The sequence below is a fragment of the Streptopelia decaocto genome (assembly GCF_964273445.1).
Source record: "Streptopelia decaocto genome assembly, chromosome: 14".
In the NCBI taxonomy this organism is placed as follows: Eukaryota; Metazoa; Chordata; class Aves; order Columbiformes; family Columbidae; genus Streptopelia; species Streptopelia decaocto.
In genome coordinates, this window is record NC_138669.1 from 12499810 (window position 1) to 12517005 (window position 17196).

Sequence of the window (17196 nt, forward strand, 5' to 3'; positions counted from 1 at the left end):
ATGGGCACATGTCAGCTGCTGCTCCCATCTGTTACTGCCAAGACAGCTTCTAGAGTTAAACCCCCCTATCTCAGCAGGCTCAGTCTTGGATGGATGTGTCAGCTGAGGTGGGGATTCTGGGGCATCAGGGATGCAAAATAAAGGCTGTGGTCTCTGTCATGATTCTGATTGTAACCTGGTGAAAGCTTGAAAAGAATTCAGTGTTGCAGGTCCTTAAATACTAGAAGCTGGAATCAAAATGATAGCCACGTAAGCTCGGTTGAATGAGTTCTGGTGTGTGCTTTGAAAAATCTGTTTGAGTTGGTTTGGGCTTTTGTTTGTTTGTTTTTGTTTGGTTGTGGGTTTGTTTGTTGTTTTGTGTTTGTTTTTTATTATTATTTAATATTTGGGTAGAAGGGGTTCTCTAAGAAGTGTCTGTGAGCCAGCCTTCAGCTGTCTTGCTGATCAGTACAGACGTTGAAAGCTGTTGATGAATTGTTACTACCAAGTGAACAGAGTGTAGCACAGCACTCATTTTGCTTGTTTGCTTTTTTAATATCAATTTTTAATGCATTCTGTCTTTGATGCTGTAAATCCAGGGTGTATGTATCATTTTGAATTCTTTATTTCATACACAGCAAGCTGGGAAATAGCACATTCAAAAAGTGTTTGTGAAGAGGTGTACCTGATGTGCCCAGGCACAAGTCTGAGCAGCCTAGGCCTGCCCTGGCCGAAGCATTGGCCTTTGGGATGTAGCAATCCAAAATACTGTTAGTAAGCTACTGATTGCAGGAAAGAGCCATACAGGGGAGCACCTGTGTATATGAGCAGATCCATTCTATAGCACCACTAAAGACTAATGAGCTTCTTTGCAGCCCGCACCCGCTGTCCCGTCAGGGGAGGCATGGTGTGGGTTGGCCAACCTCACCATGGCCTTCTCTTCCCAGGTGGCCCTGGTGCAGTGGACGGAGAGCGTGGGGTTGACACTGGTGGGCAGAGACCAGTCCTCTGTGCAGCTGAGGACACCGGGTGGCCACATCCTGAACTTCACCATCCTCCAGATCTTCCCCTTCACTTATGAGAGCAAGCGCATGGGGATAATCGTTCGGGTAAGTAGCTTCGGGTAAGCTCTTGTGTCTTTGTGAATCTCCTGCTAACACATAAAACACTTGCTCTCAGGTGTGCTGTGCTTCCTGGCTGAGTTTTGCAGTCTCTTCTACCTCAGGCTATAAGCTGGTTCTCTGTTTTGAGCCGATAGCATCTCACTGCTGGGTTCGTTTAGTGATACATCCCTTTCCTTGGCCATTTTTGGCAATAAGTGCTGGAACATCTTTAGTTTATTGATCATTGGTCCCTTGCTCAAGGAAGGAAGGAGGAGACCCTGAACAGATGCCACAACAAGTAACTTTAGGATATTGTTAATGGGTTTGTAGAAGTGCTCCCTAGGTCTTTGCCAGGCATTGAAACTCATCTCAGACCCTGTGGAAGCTGAGCACTGCAGGAGGTGGCACTTGTGGCTGCAGGGAACTGGGGAGATTTTTTTTTCGAGCTGTTTAACAGAGTCTGAAGCCATGCTGAGGACACGGTGTCGTGAGCAGCGTTGGAAAATAGCTCCGTTTAGGTTAAAGGGTACATTTGTGCAGGCACCTTTATCAGCAGCAGCAGGCACTGCGCACGCTACCTATGTGCCCAGCCCAAATTGTAGGCATAATTTGGTGGGTTTATAGACAAATACAACACAAGATCAAACTCTCAGAAAAATAAATGCCTTTAAAAGAAATTAGAAGAAAGTGCGTGTGTGTTAAAAACAGTTGAGATCGGTTGTCACCATTATCATAATGAGTTTTCAAGATAGTGCTGGAAAATCAGTGTTAGTAAGATAAACAAACCCAGCTGTGGTAAGGCACTTCCATTTGCCTGCAAAGCAAACAAGGTGAAGCAGTTTGAATATTTCTTTTGGAGATAATTAAAACATCCTTGTTACTTTTCACTGAGAGTACAGACAGATAATTGGTACCAGGAATCTAAAACATGAATACGAAACCTGTAATCCAGGGAAAGATAGTATTTGTTGTATCATTTTGTGGGATCTGCAGCTTTGTTATTTAGGGTGGGGAGAATAGGCAAGATTGGTGGGGTTTTTGTGTTGGGGTTTGGTGGTGGTTTTCTTCTTATCTTTATTTTTCCTTTTTTTCTCCTTCTTTTTTTTTGTTTTCCTTCTTTCCCTCCCCTCTGTTTACTTGGTGGCAAAATGGGGTTGCTGCATGTTTATTTTGGGGTTTCTGGAAGCAGACTGTAAAGATACCTTTTGCCTGGTGTATTTTAAGCTACAAGAGCAGGAAGAGTAGCCTTTGTTCTTAGTTAGAAACAGTCAGGATCGGTATTGCACACGTGGGCCTCATTGACAGCAGATTAATTAGGTCTGGTTTATTGGATGCTGTTTGGTAGCTTCACAAGTCTCCGCTTCTCTGGACTCCTGGACGACCACAGCCCCTGTCAGAAGCAGCATCATGAAGGGATGATGTAAAATGGAGCAATGCAGTGCTTGTATTCAACAACAACAAATATTATAGAGGACTTCAGTATTCTTGTTACCAAGAGATTTGGTGATAAAGGTGGAAATGTAATATGTGCCTATAATTATTTTTGCAAACCCGTGAAGGACAAGCTGCGTTTTGCGCAGATTGAAAACCGTTAAATCTCATGCAAATGACTGTGCTTGTGTTATCCAACCTGAGGATTTTGGACCTGGATCTCCTGTTGCTCAAGGAACTGCTTTTAAGTTCTGGATCACACCTCACAGTATGGCGTTGGGAGGAAAAATTTGTATTTCAAGTTACTCCAGGCTTTGGAATATTAAAACATGCCCAAGGGCAGGAATGTTAGTTGAAGTGGGCTAATAGGCTGTGCCTGTACAGAGTAATCAGTGTGCTAAATCTGTGAATCTAGAGTTCCGACTGTGTTTGAACATACAGCCATAGGTGTTCCCACAGCCGTCTCGTGCTGCATGGGACAGCTGCAACAAGTGTAGTGCATATCCGCTTAAATACAGCGAGTGTAAATTCTTCAGATTAATTATTTCTATAGTGAAAATGATGTGAAGAATTCAGGCAACCTTTTCAAGATCTAGAAGAAAAACATTAGCAATAAAAGCAGGAGAACCCTCCTCATTGCTCACCTTTGGTGAGGTGCTGTTTTATCCAAGGTGTGGGAAAGTGGGCTAACACCAAAGACAGAGTATGCTTCATTAAACTGTGTTTATATGCTCAGCAGAGAAGTGGGTGCTCTTAATTTTTCTCATTTAAGAGGAAAGGAGTCTTTTCCTCTTTGATTTGAGGCTTATTCCTTTTAAATTATCTATGATCTATATTCTCCCCATTTAGGAAGAAAAAGGCTTCTGGTTTGCATTTCTGTATTTAGAATATTACTGCTGCCAGAACCAGCAAAGCTCCTCTTTGTGGTCAGTGGGAGCAAGACCAGGCCCAGATCCTGATGGTAAATACTGTTCATACAATCATTGGCCCCTCTCTCTTGTGTTTGTTAATGGAGTGTCTTTATTTTGTAGCTATTGAGCTGCTGCTAAGCCACTAAAATCAGCTTCCTGTGCACCCTATGCAGGAGCAGGTTTTGAGTAGCAGATGCTGGCTGCCTGGGTATCACTTTGCCATGTTCCTTTATACTTCAAAATAATATTTTCAAGCAGTGTTTTCATTTTCATTTGGAAAAAAAAAAGGGGGGGAGGGGTTATAAATAGGTAATTGTCAAGTAAATTTTTATTTTATTAAACATACACATATGCATGTGTTTGGTTTTGATCCACAACTTGCAAGGTGCTTACCTCTTGTATCTTCTAGAGCTATGCTGTTTAAAAAACAGAAATAAGGGGAGGGAAAGTAGCGTGAAGTATCCAGAAGGCAACAGACACAGCAAGCAGCCAGGGAGGGGAGGGAGAAGCAGCGAAATGAAACTGCACTTGGGGTTGTAGTGAGCAGAATTCAAACGGTAATATTTTCTGTTCACCTATACAGATATTGCCCATTTTTATAAACTGCAATTTTGGGGGCTAGCGGCAGCCATTGCGATGGTCTTGCCAGGCTTGCTGTGCAGTGTGGATATAGAGTTTTCAGGCAGCGATTCACACGTCCAGCCCGGTAACGCTGTTACTGAAATCCTTGGCAGAGGTGCCTGTCTCCGCTGCTGCTCCTGCCCGCTCTGGCTCCTGTAAAAAGATTTCCTTCAACACATAACTTTTAGTAAATAACATAGTAGTTAATACTGAAAACAAGTAGCAGATGGTACCTCATTTGGGATATTTTTGCAATATCTGCTTGTGTACGTGTGATCAGCTGTCATTTCTGTAGCTGATTATTTCACTTCTAAGAAGTCTTGTTCTACCAAAGCAGCCGCTCTTCACCGTACTGTGTACTGATTTATCTTCTTCTTGAAAGAAGGCCTGTTTGTTTGACCACAATATTTTCCATTCTTCTTTTTCTTTGCGTTATTTTTCCCCTTACCCATGTGGAATGATCTTTGTTGTAAAGCAAAGATAGTGCTATTGTCATATCTGGAATTGAAAGAAGCCTTTGAACCGTGGCCAGAGTCAGACCACGGTGGAAAAAGATGCCTCTCCAAAACAATATAACTGGCAAATCTCTGTGTAGATTTATAGTGTGATCTTACCATAATATGAGAACGCACTAACCTCCTATTGAACTCAGTGAGAGGAAATGACTAATGCAAGGAGATAGCTGATACAGTATTTATATTGGACAAAAAATCTAAACTATCTTCAGCCAGTTCTGCAGCACGGGAAGTGGAGTCTTTATTTGGTTTCCTGCAGAGATGTTGTTAGACACTTTTTAATCAAATAATTTAATAGATAAACCTTTACTGTTGGCTACTGCCAAAAGTATTGTCTTTTATTTAAGCAGATTCTCATTGTTTTGGTATAGTGACACGCATTTTGCTTTGGGCTTGTGGGGTGTGTGGATATCAGTATGTGAAGGCTGGATGTTTCAGGACATTGCAAACCATGCTTAAGCTTAATTATGATCATCTTCCTTGTGAATATCTCTATGAGCTTGGCGAAAATGCTCAGTGCAGGAGCTTTGTTATCCTTGACTACTTCTTAATTTCACTAGCAAAGATACTTGGGTACTTCTTTGCACTTTTAGTATCCACATCAGGTAGATGTAAACTCTATTTTGCCAGTGCCACAGGATGTTTGGCTATTACCAATCTCTTCACATGTGAGAATCTTCACCTCTAGTTTCTGTAATGGTGGGACAGACTGATATGTATGTTCAATAGTGTGAGAAGGAAAAAGTGTCCACCGTGCTTTTCTTTCACTTCTTTTTTTCCTAAAGTGCTTTCCCCTCGTTGTTCACAGCTGCCTATTTCCAGATTTTCCTGGGCTTTCTGGTTTTGCGTGCTAAGTTTATTTTCTTCCTATCCCTGGTGGCTATCTTGGTTTACAGAGCAGTTTGTTCCTTACTCATTGTTTTGTCTCCTTTGAGGAAATTGCCAGGGTTTCCATTAGCTTGTAATACTAATAGCTGTGACCTCCTTAGGTATCTGTCTGGTTAGAAGGGATTTTTTAATTTGTGGTAATGTAAATATGCTTTGCTTGCAGCCTACAAATTACTTGGATCAGATAAGGCAGGCAGCAATCTAACCTTTCTGCGGCAAGCATAAACTTTAATTATGCTTGTGCCATATAATGTAACGGGCTAAATTAGAGTAAATTTTACCCTGTTAAGCTTCATGCATCTGTTTTATTGCTTCAGGTAAGTATGAAATAAATTTTCAAGGTGAGGACTAGAATTTATTCCAAAGGCACATGCAGTCAGGACTGAAAGGTATCTGCATGGAAATCATGTGTTGGTGGTTAAAAGCAGATCATCCTTGTCTAAAGCATTAATTCCTTCTGCAAGTAACTAAGTTGCAATTGAATAGGCAACTCGTTTTGGCCTCGAGACGAGATGCTGAGCCAGATGGATCTTCAGCCTGACCCTGTGCCGATTTTGTGACTGATGTGCAGAATACTCATCACTTAGCTTGCTGAGGCCACTCCAAATAGGCTGATATTGGGCCAGCTTAGTCTCTTCTGTTTCTTATCTGCAGGATGAATCAACAGGGGAGATCACCTTCTACATGAAGGGGGCTGATGTGGTGATGGCTGGGATTGTGCAGTACAACGACTGGCTGGAAGAGGAGGTATGGGGCCGTCTCTCCTATGGACGGAGGGTTTCTCATGCAAGTGCTTTTCTCCTCTCGGGGTACCCAGGACAAAGCTCGTCAGTGCAGTAGAGTGGACATAACCACTAAAACATCTGCGAGCCAGAAGGCCACTGATCTTGGCCATTCATTGGATTAGTCTTCCGCCAAATATATATGCAGTGGCAAGGAAGTCAGGTGGCGAGCTCAACATATTTAGTGCAGAATAAGTCCTGTAAATACAATGGATTTTGCTCACAACTGGTTGCCACACAAGATCACCAGATTTGTCCTGGGCTTGATCCTGTGTTTAGATTTACTTTAGACTGAAAGGGCTAATTTCAAAACTATATTTGGCAGCTTTGTATTGGGACATGTTTGTCAGGTTAGTAGTAATGTTGACACGGAGTTCATAGCAGTAACTTCAGTTACGGGTTCTCCACACCCCCAAAACCTGTTGTTCAAAGATGTAATAATACTGTGGTCTTATTTTAAGAGCTCGTAGCCAAAGATGTGAAGTCGAAAAATTGAAGAGTTGTGTCCTTTTCCTTAGAGACAGTGTTTTTGCCATGCCGGTGTAGCAGAGAGGACATTTTTTGTTTCTGATCACTGGGATAGATTACAAAGCATTGCAGATCTCCTTTTTTCCTCTCAGGTTTATCATGCACTTTATCAGATGTTGCAGTCTCACTGGGGTTGCTCAAATGGGATGGTTATTTTCTTAACCTGCTATCTTACACTGCCATCTCTGCATTGCTGTGCATAAGTCATCTTACTTGAGATGTATTTTATGGTTTACAATGTGTCACTTCTTTCCAGTGTGGTAACATGGCTCGGGAAGGCCTGAGGGTTCTTGTCGTAGCCAAGAAGTCTCTGACGGAAGAGCAGTATCAAGACTTTGAAGTAAGTTTTTAGTTGTGTTTTTTTAATTTGTTTTTAAACAAACAATCGCTGAAGTAATTCTGGCAGACCTCTCCTGATAATCCCACCTCTCATCTCCTTAGGCTTTCAGCTAGATTTGTCATTCTTCAATGTCTTGCTGTTCTTTTAATCAAAGTGGCTTTAAGTGATGTGTATTTAAACTGGATCCCAGCCAGGACCCTCCAAAACAGTTCCTGAATCCTGCCTTACAATCCTTTATGTTCGTTTGTTCAACAGGTTTTGTTTGTGTGAGGAAATGTGTTGGCTTTTAATTTTCACTGATGCGTTGTGACATCCAGGAAAACTACAAGCAACCAGAATATAACGCAGCCGGGCTGCATGGGAACACAGGCTTCACGCGTGGGGTTTTGTTAGATGGGTCTCTACACGCAGTGCTCATTTGCTTGCCCCAGGCAGGCAAAACATGAAGAACTGTTCAGTTAAATGAAGAGATGAGATGGTGGAAATGTTTTGGATTCTCTCTTGCCCTTGTTTGCCCATTTAGGAGGCCGTGGTTAGAGCTGTGGTGCGAGGGTTTCTGCGGGTGTCACTCGAGCAGCTGCTCTGTGTCGGTGTGCCCGAGGACGCGCTGTGCACCGTGCTGCTGGGGCAGGAATGTCGTGGTTGAGACGGACAAACGACATAGACCAAGTTCTTCAAGGATGAAAGCAGTAGTTGCCTTTTATTGCCACAAGTGCATTTTTATACAGTTTTACCAATTCACGTGTCCCTTCACTATTGGTTACGAGTGACAGCAATAACATCTCATTGACTAATTTTGCTGTCGTCAATGTTGCTCTTCTACTCCCTTCTCTCTCACAGGTACACCTTAATACCTCCGGATACTCTTTTACTCCCATCTTTCTCACGGGTAGGCCTTAATATCTTTAAGGCTAATTTCTCTTCCCATGTCCTTTGTCAGGGAATCCACAGACTCACCATAGTCCCCCACACAGGAACGAAATGACAAAAACTTTCTGAAATGTTTTCCGCCTTCCTCTGTAACGTGTTCACAAGCCATTACGTGTGGCGTCCCCGAATGACAGTTAACAGAGGGAGGCGAACTGGTTAATCCTCGTGCTGGTTAACTCTGTATTCCACAAAAACACGGGCTGGCCGTGTGAGTGACCGTGGCTGTCTGCTCTGTCCTCAGGCTCGCTATGTGCAGGCCAAGCTGAGCGTGCACGACCGCTCCCTGAAGGTGGCCACGGTCATCGAGAGCCTGGAAATGGAGATGGAGCTGCTGTGTCTCACCGGCGTGGAAGATCAGCTGCAGACAGACGTCAGACCCACTCTGGAGACGCTGAGAAATGCTGGCATTAAGGTCTGCCTAACCTAATGCTACTCCTAGCAGGAACACTTAACCCCTCTGGAGTATGTGGCGCTGTCCTACTGACAGTAAATTTAGACAGTCTGGGGGATCCTGTCAATGTGAACGTTTCACCAGATGCCCTTTGTGAATGGGAAGAGCAGGGCTGGCTGATTTGTTTTAAACATCACATTGGGAACATGCTAGAAATAGTAAATATTAACTAAACACGTGAAAGCACATCACCTTTTGTGCTTTTCTTCCCCTAACATCCTCTAGCTCCTTCTGCAGAGAACCAAGTGTGTAGGGCTACCGGAGACTTTTGGGCAGTTGTTTCTTTCAGGTGGTTGGATGAAGCAAGGCTGTTTGGGATGTGTTTGGTGCACCAGCTCCCGTGTTGGGGTTGAAGCCCTGAGTTGTGTCTGTACACGTTTTCAGTAGCCACTAGAGGGGGTCTGAGTCAAGAGAATCAGGGGCTGGGTTCTCTTTTCCAGCTTTCTGGGCTCCGGCACCTAAGAGTCGGTACGGCCTGAGCTGTGCTCAGCGATGATGGACCCGCTGTGATGCCTGCTTAGTTTTTCTCTATGAAGACTTGTCAGTAAGATCCTGGACTTGCAAAACAAACAAACAAAAAAAGATGGACTAAACGCTCAGATTTGGGCAAGAAAAGTAGGTGAAAGATTCTGGTTGTGGCTTCTCCACTTTAAGTAACAAAGTGACCAAAATGTTGAGCCGTGCTGTGAATCCAAAGCAGGGCTGCGTGTTCGATATTTAGGTAGGAAGTGGGATTCAAGGCTCAGGCCAGACTTCCAAAGCGCTTTCTGTTTTGGAGCCATCCCTGTAAGCAGCAGGGACTTGAGTAGAGAAGCGAGATGTGCAGATTCAAAGCTCCTTAGCAGCACTCTGGCTTTTTCCCCCTGTGACATAGTCCAGGCCAGTTATTCCGAAGCAGTTTAAGTATTTTTTCTCTTCACCTTGGCTGGAGTTGGTGTCAGGGTGTGGAGTGTGTCATTGCACAGCGAGCGCAGCACTTCTGAGCACTCCTTGCAATGGTATGTTCGTTACAGTATTGCATGCAAGAAGTAAATCAAGAGTGAAGGCAGTCTTGTAATTCATCGCAGACACCATCTTGTTAAGATCAAGTCTTTTTCCAGCCCCAGATTATTAAACAAATAAATGAGTCTTTGTGTGTTGTTTGGTTTTTGTTTTTTGGTGGATTTTTTTGGAGTTTTTTTTTAAAGTTTTGTTAAATATTCTTGGGTGGTGTCTTGAAAGCAGAAAAAAAAAGTGGAAAAAAAACAACAACCGAAAAAACGCTGTTGAGGGAATTCCCTGCCAGATTATAACAGGGTATTGCTGCTGACGTTGCTTTCTAATGTTCCCCTCTCACCAGCACAAAATAAAAGGAGCAGTGTGTATTTAAAAAAAAACCCTCCAAGCAGCTTAGTCTGTTCCAGACGCACACATCAGCAGTGAGCTAACCCCAGTTGCATCATCCACATTTCAGGCAGGGCCATGAGGGATCTTTCTGCAGCAAAGTCCGCTTATTTCAGCGTACGAGCAATAGCTGGGGTGGGACACATTAACACACGCATATACATTCTTTAGCTTGCATTTTGTGGGTTTATCAGGAGAATCTTGAAATATTGCAGGTGGGCAAAGTGTTATAAGTAGCTTGTAACTTCTTTTGTGTTTCAGCCTCCGTAAAAGTTTTGTTTTCGTTCGTCCATGAGAATTTTCTTGTATGTTTTAAAATAGGGCTTTTTTAGCAAAATAATTTGTGTCTATATTTTAACAGCCCTTTTCTATGCCTGAACTGGCAGATGGTACTTCCAGGTGTCCTGTAGACATGGTTGTTAAGTTTTGTATTTAATACCTTAAATATTTGGATTTTAGGTGTGGATGCTGACAGGGGATAAGTTAGAGACAGCCACGTGTACAGCCAAGAATGCACATTTGGTGACGCGGACACAGGACATCCATATATTCAGACTAGTGAGTAACACCCACCTTCCCCTCTCTGAAGACTTGTTTGGGACCCCGAATTCTGGGACAGGAGGGTTGCTGAGCTCACAACTGTTTTCCTGCAGTAGCCCCAGAATATTTTTGTTCTTTTGACCCAGCTTTCTATCACCTGAGCTTTTGTTTATCTGCCTGTGTGTGCTCTGAATAACTCCACATGCTGCCTGTCTATATTAGTTTTGCTCCGAGACTTGTTTTTTTTCACCCCAATGAAGAAAACCCCTCCTCAGTTGCCACCTTTTTCCCCAGGTGACTAACCGTGGGGAAGCCCATCTAGAGCTGAACGCCTTCCGTCGGAAGCACGACTGTGCTCTGGTTATTTCTGGCGACTCGCTGGAGGTGGGTTCCAAATGCCTGGGGCTGGTCAGCGACAGCCCCAAATCACTGTGGCTGAATGGGGATTTTTATTTTCAAGATTCTTTCATAGCACAAACATCAGCGACGCTTCTGACCTCTGTAAATTAGGTGTGTCTGAAATACTACGAGTATGAGTTCATGGAGCTGGCTTGCCAGTGCCCTGCCGTCGTGTGCTGCAGATGCGCCCCGACGCAGAAGGCCCAGATCGTGCGGTTGCTCCAGGAAAGGACCGGCAAACTCACCTGTGCAGTAGGTAAGGGACTAGTTAGGGGGGAATTACCACGTAGCATGGTGTCTTTATTGTTTCTTCTTTTGAGTGAACAGTCCTGTGTCATAAGACCGGGAAATGCTGAGCTAGGGAGCAGTAGTTTTGTGAGGTGATTGATGAAGTTTTGCATATGGGAACTTCAGTGGTGAACTCCTCGTAAATATTTAAGGTGGTATCTTTGCAAAACAAAGCTTGAACATGACCAAAGTGCCATGAGCTTTATTCCAGCATTGTAGGTGTAATAGTATACCATAAAGTGATCTGTGGCCTGAATTCGTGTGCATCTATTAAAAAAATCTAAATTTCCAATTTCTGTTCAAAATCCTGCTTTTGTTGATAGGGTTAAATGTTTCTTCTAATATTACAGACTGTCGCAGATGCCTTTGGTGGGGTTGCAAGTTGCCTCTGTTGCTTAACGACTAATGTCATTTGTGCTCTGACCTGCAGGTGATGGAGGGAATGACGTTAGCATGATTCAGGAGGCTGACTGTGGTGTTGGAGTTGAAGGAAAGGTGAGGTTGCCATGTGTTAGTAACACTTCCAATGGTAATTCAGGAGCTAGTTCACAAGCGACTCTTAAATGGATCCTCAGAAATTTGTGCAAGAAGTTGAAAAGCTTCCACACAAATAATCATCAGACCAATAGCTGTATCATGAAAAATAAATTGGCTCTATAGGAGACTGCTGTTTGCCAGAGTTCAAGTTCATTATTTTGTTCTTGGCAGATTGCCTGAATTTGGACCATTGTGGTTAGTTTGGGGGTTTTTAATCACAAATAGATGCTCCAAATGCTGGAGTCATAATTACTCTGATAACATATACCTTGCCTATACAATTTAAACCTGTTTATTTTAGTTTAGAAAGCACACTCTGGGTTAGAGCTCTGGTTCCTGCTTGTGGAGCTGCTTGGAGTGACACGACTGGATTTGGCGGCAGTGTAAAGACTCCGCTTGCAGCGAGCCAACGCATCAACATTGCGCGAACTTTTGAGACTGAAAATTTATGTTTAAAGCTGACTTGATATGTGTGTCACGTTAACATGCGTGTAGTGAATCATAATCCAGAGAGTTGCTGAGAGTTGGAGGCCAAGGTTCAAATGGGAATTCTCCTCATATTTTTGCTCTTTGCTTAAAAGCCACAGTGAAAGGCAGAAGTGCTGAGGTAATATTCTCACCCACCTAACGTACTGGAAATTTTCTTGGACATTCTATCAGTGATAACTAAATAATAATATGATATTTCTTTTCAATAATGAAATAACCTTACTATGCTTTTACTTGGTGTTGTATACAGGAAGGAAAACAGGCATCACTTGCAGCCGATTTCTCTATCACTCAGTTTAAACACCTGGGTCGTTTGCTAATGGTGCATGGAAGGAACAGTTACAAACGGTCTGCAGCTCTCAGTCAGTTTGTCATCCACAGGAGCCTGTGCATCAGTACAATGCAGGTAAGTGGACTGTCACAAGGGCTTTTCCAGTGGAGAGGTGAAAAAGTAAAATCGAAAAGTAAGGTTCTGCACTTCATTTTGGATGCAGCTATTTCTTCTTCTGAGAATTTTCCTGGGTTGGAAATTGAGGTTGTTACTTGGGTGTGAAAACACATAAGAAAGTTCCTGGTATTGAACAAGCATCAGCAACTTCTCCAAAATGAGACAAACAGTAATCTGCTTTACAAAACACTGCCGTGATGCAGTGTGTCTTTGCTGTCATTTAGTAATTCTAGGAAATACTGAGAATCTGAAGCAGGGCAACGCTCTTTAGGTCTCCGCTGAGTAAGTGCGCTTCTTTTCAGGTGTGTTTTAAGTAAGGCCATAAAATAGTGCAGCCAAAGTTAAGCAACTGAGGAGGACGTGGCTCAGGCCCTGACGAGGTTACCGAAAGCTCGTCCAGATGTGCTGCGAGTGTGTGCAGGAGCTGTGCCAGAGCCTGCTGAAGCACGTATTGACCTTCCCCATTGCTCGGCAGCTTGCTGTGGGACCAGAGAGCTGTCTGCTCCTCTTCGTTTCAATGGGAACCTTAGAAACATATTTGGTATTCACAAGACGTACATTGTTCATGTGTGCTGAGCCTCAGTGTAGCAAAAATGCAATTGCCAGTTGACAGAGAGAGTTGAAAGAGTTCATGAGCCATATTCCATTCTTAGTTGTGGTGACTTGAGTGAGAGTTACAGTTAAGGGCAGAGGTTACTCTTTGGGAGTTGCATTTCCATGCCATAGTGTGCTGATTTATTCCTTAAAAGTACTAAGCTTTTCTCTGAGTAAAATGCTTGATATTTTTGAAATGGCTGGGTCTGCCCTCTCCGCTTTTTGGAATAAACACGCTGGAGAAGGATGCATAGAGACAAAAGGCTCAAACTTGTGTGACAGTCTAGCTTACTCTGCAGCTGAAAACCAGAACACAAAACAAACCCATAATTTCTGACCCAAAAAACAAAAGAAAGTAAGCTTGAACTCTTTGGAGTTTGCATTAGTGAATGCTAACATGCTAACTCTTTTTATGTTGTGAAGGCATCATCTAGGCATAAATCAAGTATGCACCTGTCCTTCACAACATCTGGAGATCTTTGATCAAACCAGCAGGCTTTGGAGGAAACTCTTTATGTTCTTCTGTGTGGAATTATGTTACAAAACGTTTTCCAAGTCCAGCTCTCTCCCGTTTGCTATTAAACATAGCTTTCATCCAAGTATTGCATAGGAATAAAAAGGGTTGATATTACATTCTTCTGTCTTCATTTCAGGAATTTGGAGAACCCACTGCATGTACATTCCAGTTTGAACAGAGTCTATTTTTAAGCTGTTACATTTACTTCAGTATCTTAACGCCTGAAAAGCTTATTTCTTTTCTTTCCTAGGCTGTTTTCTCATCAGTATTTTACTTTGCTTCAGTTCCTCTCTACCAAGGTTTTCTCATCATTGGGTAAGAGCTCACTTCTTACTAATAGTATGTAAAACCTGTGCACAATTAATAGATTCGGGGTAATGCAAGGCCTGCACATCTCCACCCTGCGTGTTCCACAGCACTGCTCCAGAAGATGGATGTGGTCCTTGTCCCTTTCAGCTCCCCTGTGCTGAGCAAAGCCACTGAGGCAGTGCAGGCGCTTCTAGAAATCTTTCCAGAAGGACAGTTTGTCACCTGTGGAATGTGAGAAGCGAGCAGTCCTCCAGAAGTGCTCCCTTGAGCCCAAAAGCAGAGGAATGGTTGTTATCCTCTGGTGCCTGCAGAGCAGCGAGAGCCAGTGCCCAGCTCCTGACGGGTCAGAACGGGCACATAACCCAACCTCCAACAGGAGGAATCAGTTCCTGTCTAGAACATAATGAGATTACACTTGTAATCCCTTGACTTTATAGACTTTCAAGTACAATTTTAAAACGAAGAGCAAATTCATCTCCATTGTCTTCTGATGCAAACAGGATCAAGGCAGAACTGTAGAGCAAACTTTAAGGTGGGCACAGGTCTGTCCTTGGCTCCATTAACGGCAGTTGCAATACTTGAACCAATCATCTGTGTATGAGTGTTTCTAATCAAAAGCCATTCAAAAAGCAAAGCCTGCAGGTTTTTCCTACATGCAAAACTCTGCTGTGTTCCATTTGCAAGTTTTCATAATACGTACGTCATTTGGCACTTCAGGAACACTGTATTTCCTTTCTGAAGACTGGCATTTCTGTTTGCTTATCTGCACCTTAGAGAATTTACTGATTTTTTTTTTTTTTTTCTGCCTTCTTCCCAGGTACTCCACAATTTACACGATGTTTCCAGTGTTTTCTCTAGTCCTGGACAAAGATGTTAAATCTGAAGTTGCAATGTTGTACCCAGAGCTCTACAAAGATCTTCTCAAGGTGCGAGAGACTCTTGTTTGTCTGTTTTGGTTTAAGGCGATAACCCTGTCTTGATTTGAAACTCTCTGAAAGTGTAAAGTCAAATATGTTATCGGCAGACACAGAACTTTATCATGCGTTTTCAAGCAAAATTGTTTTAAAGGCAAATTTGAATTAACAGATACAACCAGATTTCCTGGCAGTTTGTTATTGAATGCTACATAAAATGCAATTTATTAAAAACGGCTGGGGAAATTTAAGTTCCATTCTGTGGGAAATTCTAAGGATTTAATATTACCGATTTGTTCCAAAATAAAGGGGAAAGATAAATTGTCGGGGATTTGGCACTATCCTGAAGCCAGAAAAGGGGATGGGGGAAGGGATGTGCTCATTTGATGGAGGGAGGAGGTTATCACATAGTTTCTTGAATAGAAGTTTGCCTTCAGGATGATCTAAAGGGACCTAAAGATTTGGTTGCTGTGCCATTTTTTTAGCTTTAGCATGAAAGTCAGGTCCTTCTCTTTAGACAAAGGAAACTTTATTTGATATTTACCATAGAAATATCAGGAAGGTAAATCTTGTATTGAGTTTCTTTTTTTTTCGTGGACAATTTTTTGAATAACTGGAGTATGCAAACTGGGAACATCTTTCTTAATTGAAGGAAAGGGTGGACTGAGTCTTCAACAGATCCTTTCCCTCAAGGATTTCTGTTAAACAGATACTCTTAGAAGCAAAGCCTGTTTTTCCAACAGCCTGAATAAGTCTCCATCTGGTTTCACTTGTATGTTGTCTCTTATGTCATAAACCACTAATTCTCCAACCATCCTTAGGCCTGGTCTAAACATAGGGGGTTTTTGTGCTGGTGTAGCTGTGTTGGCTGGAGATGCTTTTTTAAAAACTATCTGCCTTCAATATGATGGTGATTTGTGTGTGTATGTGTGTCTAGAAATATAATATTAATGTATTCATATATATGTGTACACACATCTTATATTTCACTGTACAATGACTAAACTCATGAGACCTCTTTGCATTGAATTAATCATGTGTGCGGTAAGGAAGAAGTTGTACTGTACTGTGCAAGCAATGAGCTTCCACAGTCCCAGGCTCCTTCGTGCATCGTGAAAAATGAGAACAGAGAGACAGTAACTCAGGGTTGGTGGATTTGTTTTGTTTTCTTTCCAAATCACCTTCAGATTCTCTTTTATTAATTGCTGGGCTGATCTGTAAGTGAATGTTCATGAAAGAAAACCTAACAGAGCTTTGTCTTTTTTTTTTCTGCCCCCCACCAGGGACGACCATTATCCTACAAAACGTTTTTAATTTGGGTCTTAATAAGCATCTATCAAGGTAAGAAATCGACTTCTGCTTGTGCCTTTAGATGTTTTAATGAGTACACTATATCTAATTGTTTGTATTGCAGGAAGTTGAGTAAGATGTGAATTTAGCAGTGCATCCTTGGGATAGTGAATAAACATGGGTTTTTTTTGTCTCAGAGAATGTTGGCAGCATTACCAAAGGAAGAAATTATCTAAAACTAAATATTGGCAGCAACTGGTCAATCTTGTTGTAGGCAATGATGTAGGAGTTCAAAGTGGCTCTTCTGACTGGGCCCATCCTTTGTAGTTTTGTGCAAGTTTCTTTTAGTGCTTTAATTGTTCTATCTGTAAAGTAGAGCTTGTGACTCTCACCTTCTTTTGAAGAAGGTTTTCAAACCTATAGATTATACAGGTTACTGAGTCAGCATGCTAAATAGCTTTGTGTGTTTTATCTAAACCCTGTCGATTAGAAGTGGCAATAGTTCTGGTTACTTCACAGCCATCTGCATTGAAGAACTAGAGTAGAGCTCAGGTTCTTGATCATATCTCATACACTCTAATTAGGCTGCTAAAACAGTTAAGCAAATGCCTTAATTTCAATGCATTTGTTTTCCAAAAGTGGATGTAGTAATTGGCATATATGGCTAAGAAGACCTTTTCTTTTAGTTTGTCTTTTTTTTATAAAGTAACCTCGAACTCAAATACTTTCTCTAAGTGTCAATCAGGGGAGCATGGAAAACATGTAAATAACATGGAGCTACAAAGCTCAATGGCCATATGATTCTGTGAGAAAATTACTTGTTTTCCAAAGCTCCTTCATCAACAAGAATCAGAATACATGTGCCAAAATAAGCAGCTAATTCTCACTGGTTTAATTGATATTACCATCATATTACTGTAAATAACATGGAACTACAAAGCCCAATGGCCATATGATTCTGTGAGAAAATTTCTTGTTTTCCAAAACTCCTTCATCAACAAGAATCAGA

At 42.2% G+C, this 17196-nt stretch overlaps 1 protein-coding gene across 2 annotated transcripts in view; it reads left to right on the forward strand.

Moving 5' to 3' along the window:
- ATP9A (ATPase phospholipid transporting 9A (putative)) overlaps positions 1 to 17196 on the forward strand; it is a 59971-nt gene that overhangs the window by 35715 nt on the left and 7060 nt on the right. For both annotated transcript variants that reach the window (XR_014185433.1, XM_082065821.1), the window contains exons 15-26: positions 927 to 1088; positions 6103 to 6195; positions 7015 to 7098; positions 8270 to 8440; positions 10322 to 10420; positions 10697 to 10786; positions 10913 to 11057; positions 11520 to 11584; positions 12366 to 12521; positions 13925 to 13989; positions 14801 to 14909; positions 16181 to 16238. Coding sequence is in view for 1 of the 2 variants with exons in the window: in XM_082065821.1 (XP_081921947.1) it covers positions 927 to 1088; positions 6103 to 6195; positions 7015 to 7098; positions 8270 to 8440; positions 10322 to 10420; positions 10697 to 10786; positions 10913 to 11057; positions 11520 to 11584; positions 12366 to 12521; positions 13925 to 13989; positions 14801 to 14909; positions 16181 to 16238 (1297 nt within the window). In the remaining variant the exon portion in view is untranslated. The remainder of the gene's footprint in view (positions 1 to 926; positions 1089 to 6102; positions 6196 to 7014; positions 7099 to 8269; positions 8441 to 10321; positions 10421 to 10696; positions 10787 to 10912; positions 11058 to 11519; positions 11585 to 12365; positions 12522 to 13924; positions 13990 to 14800; positions 14910 to 16180; positions 16239 to 17196) is intronic.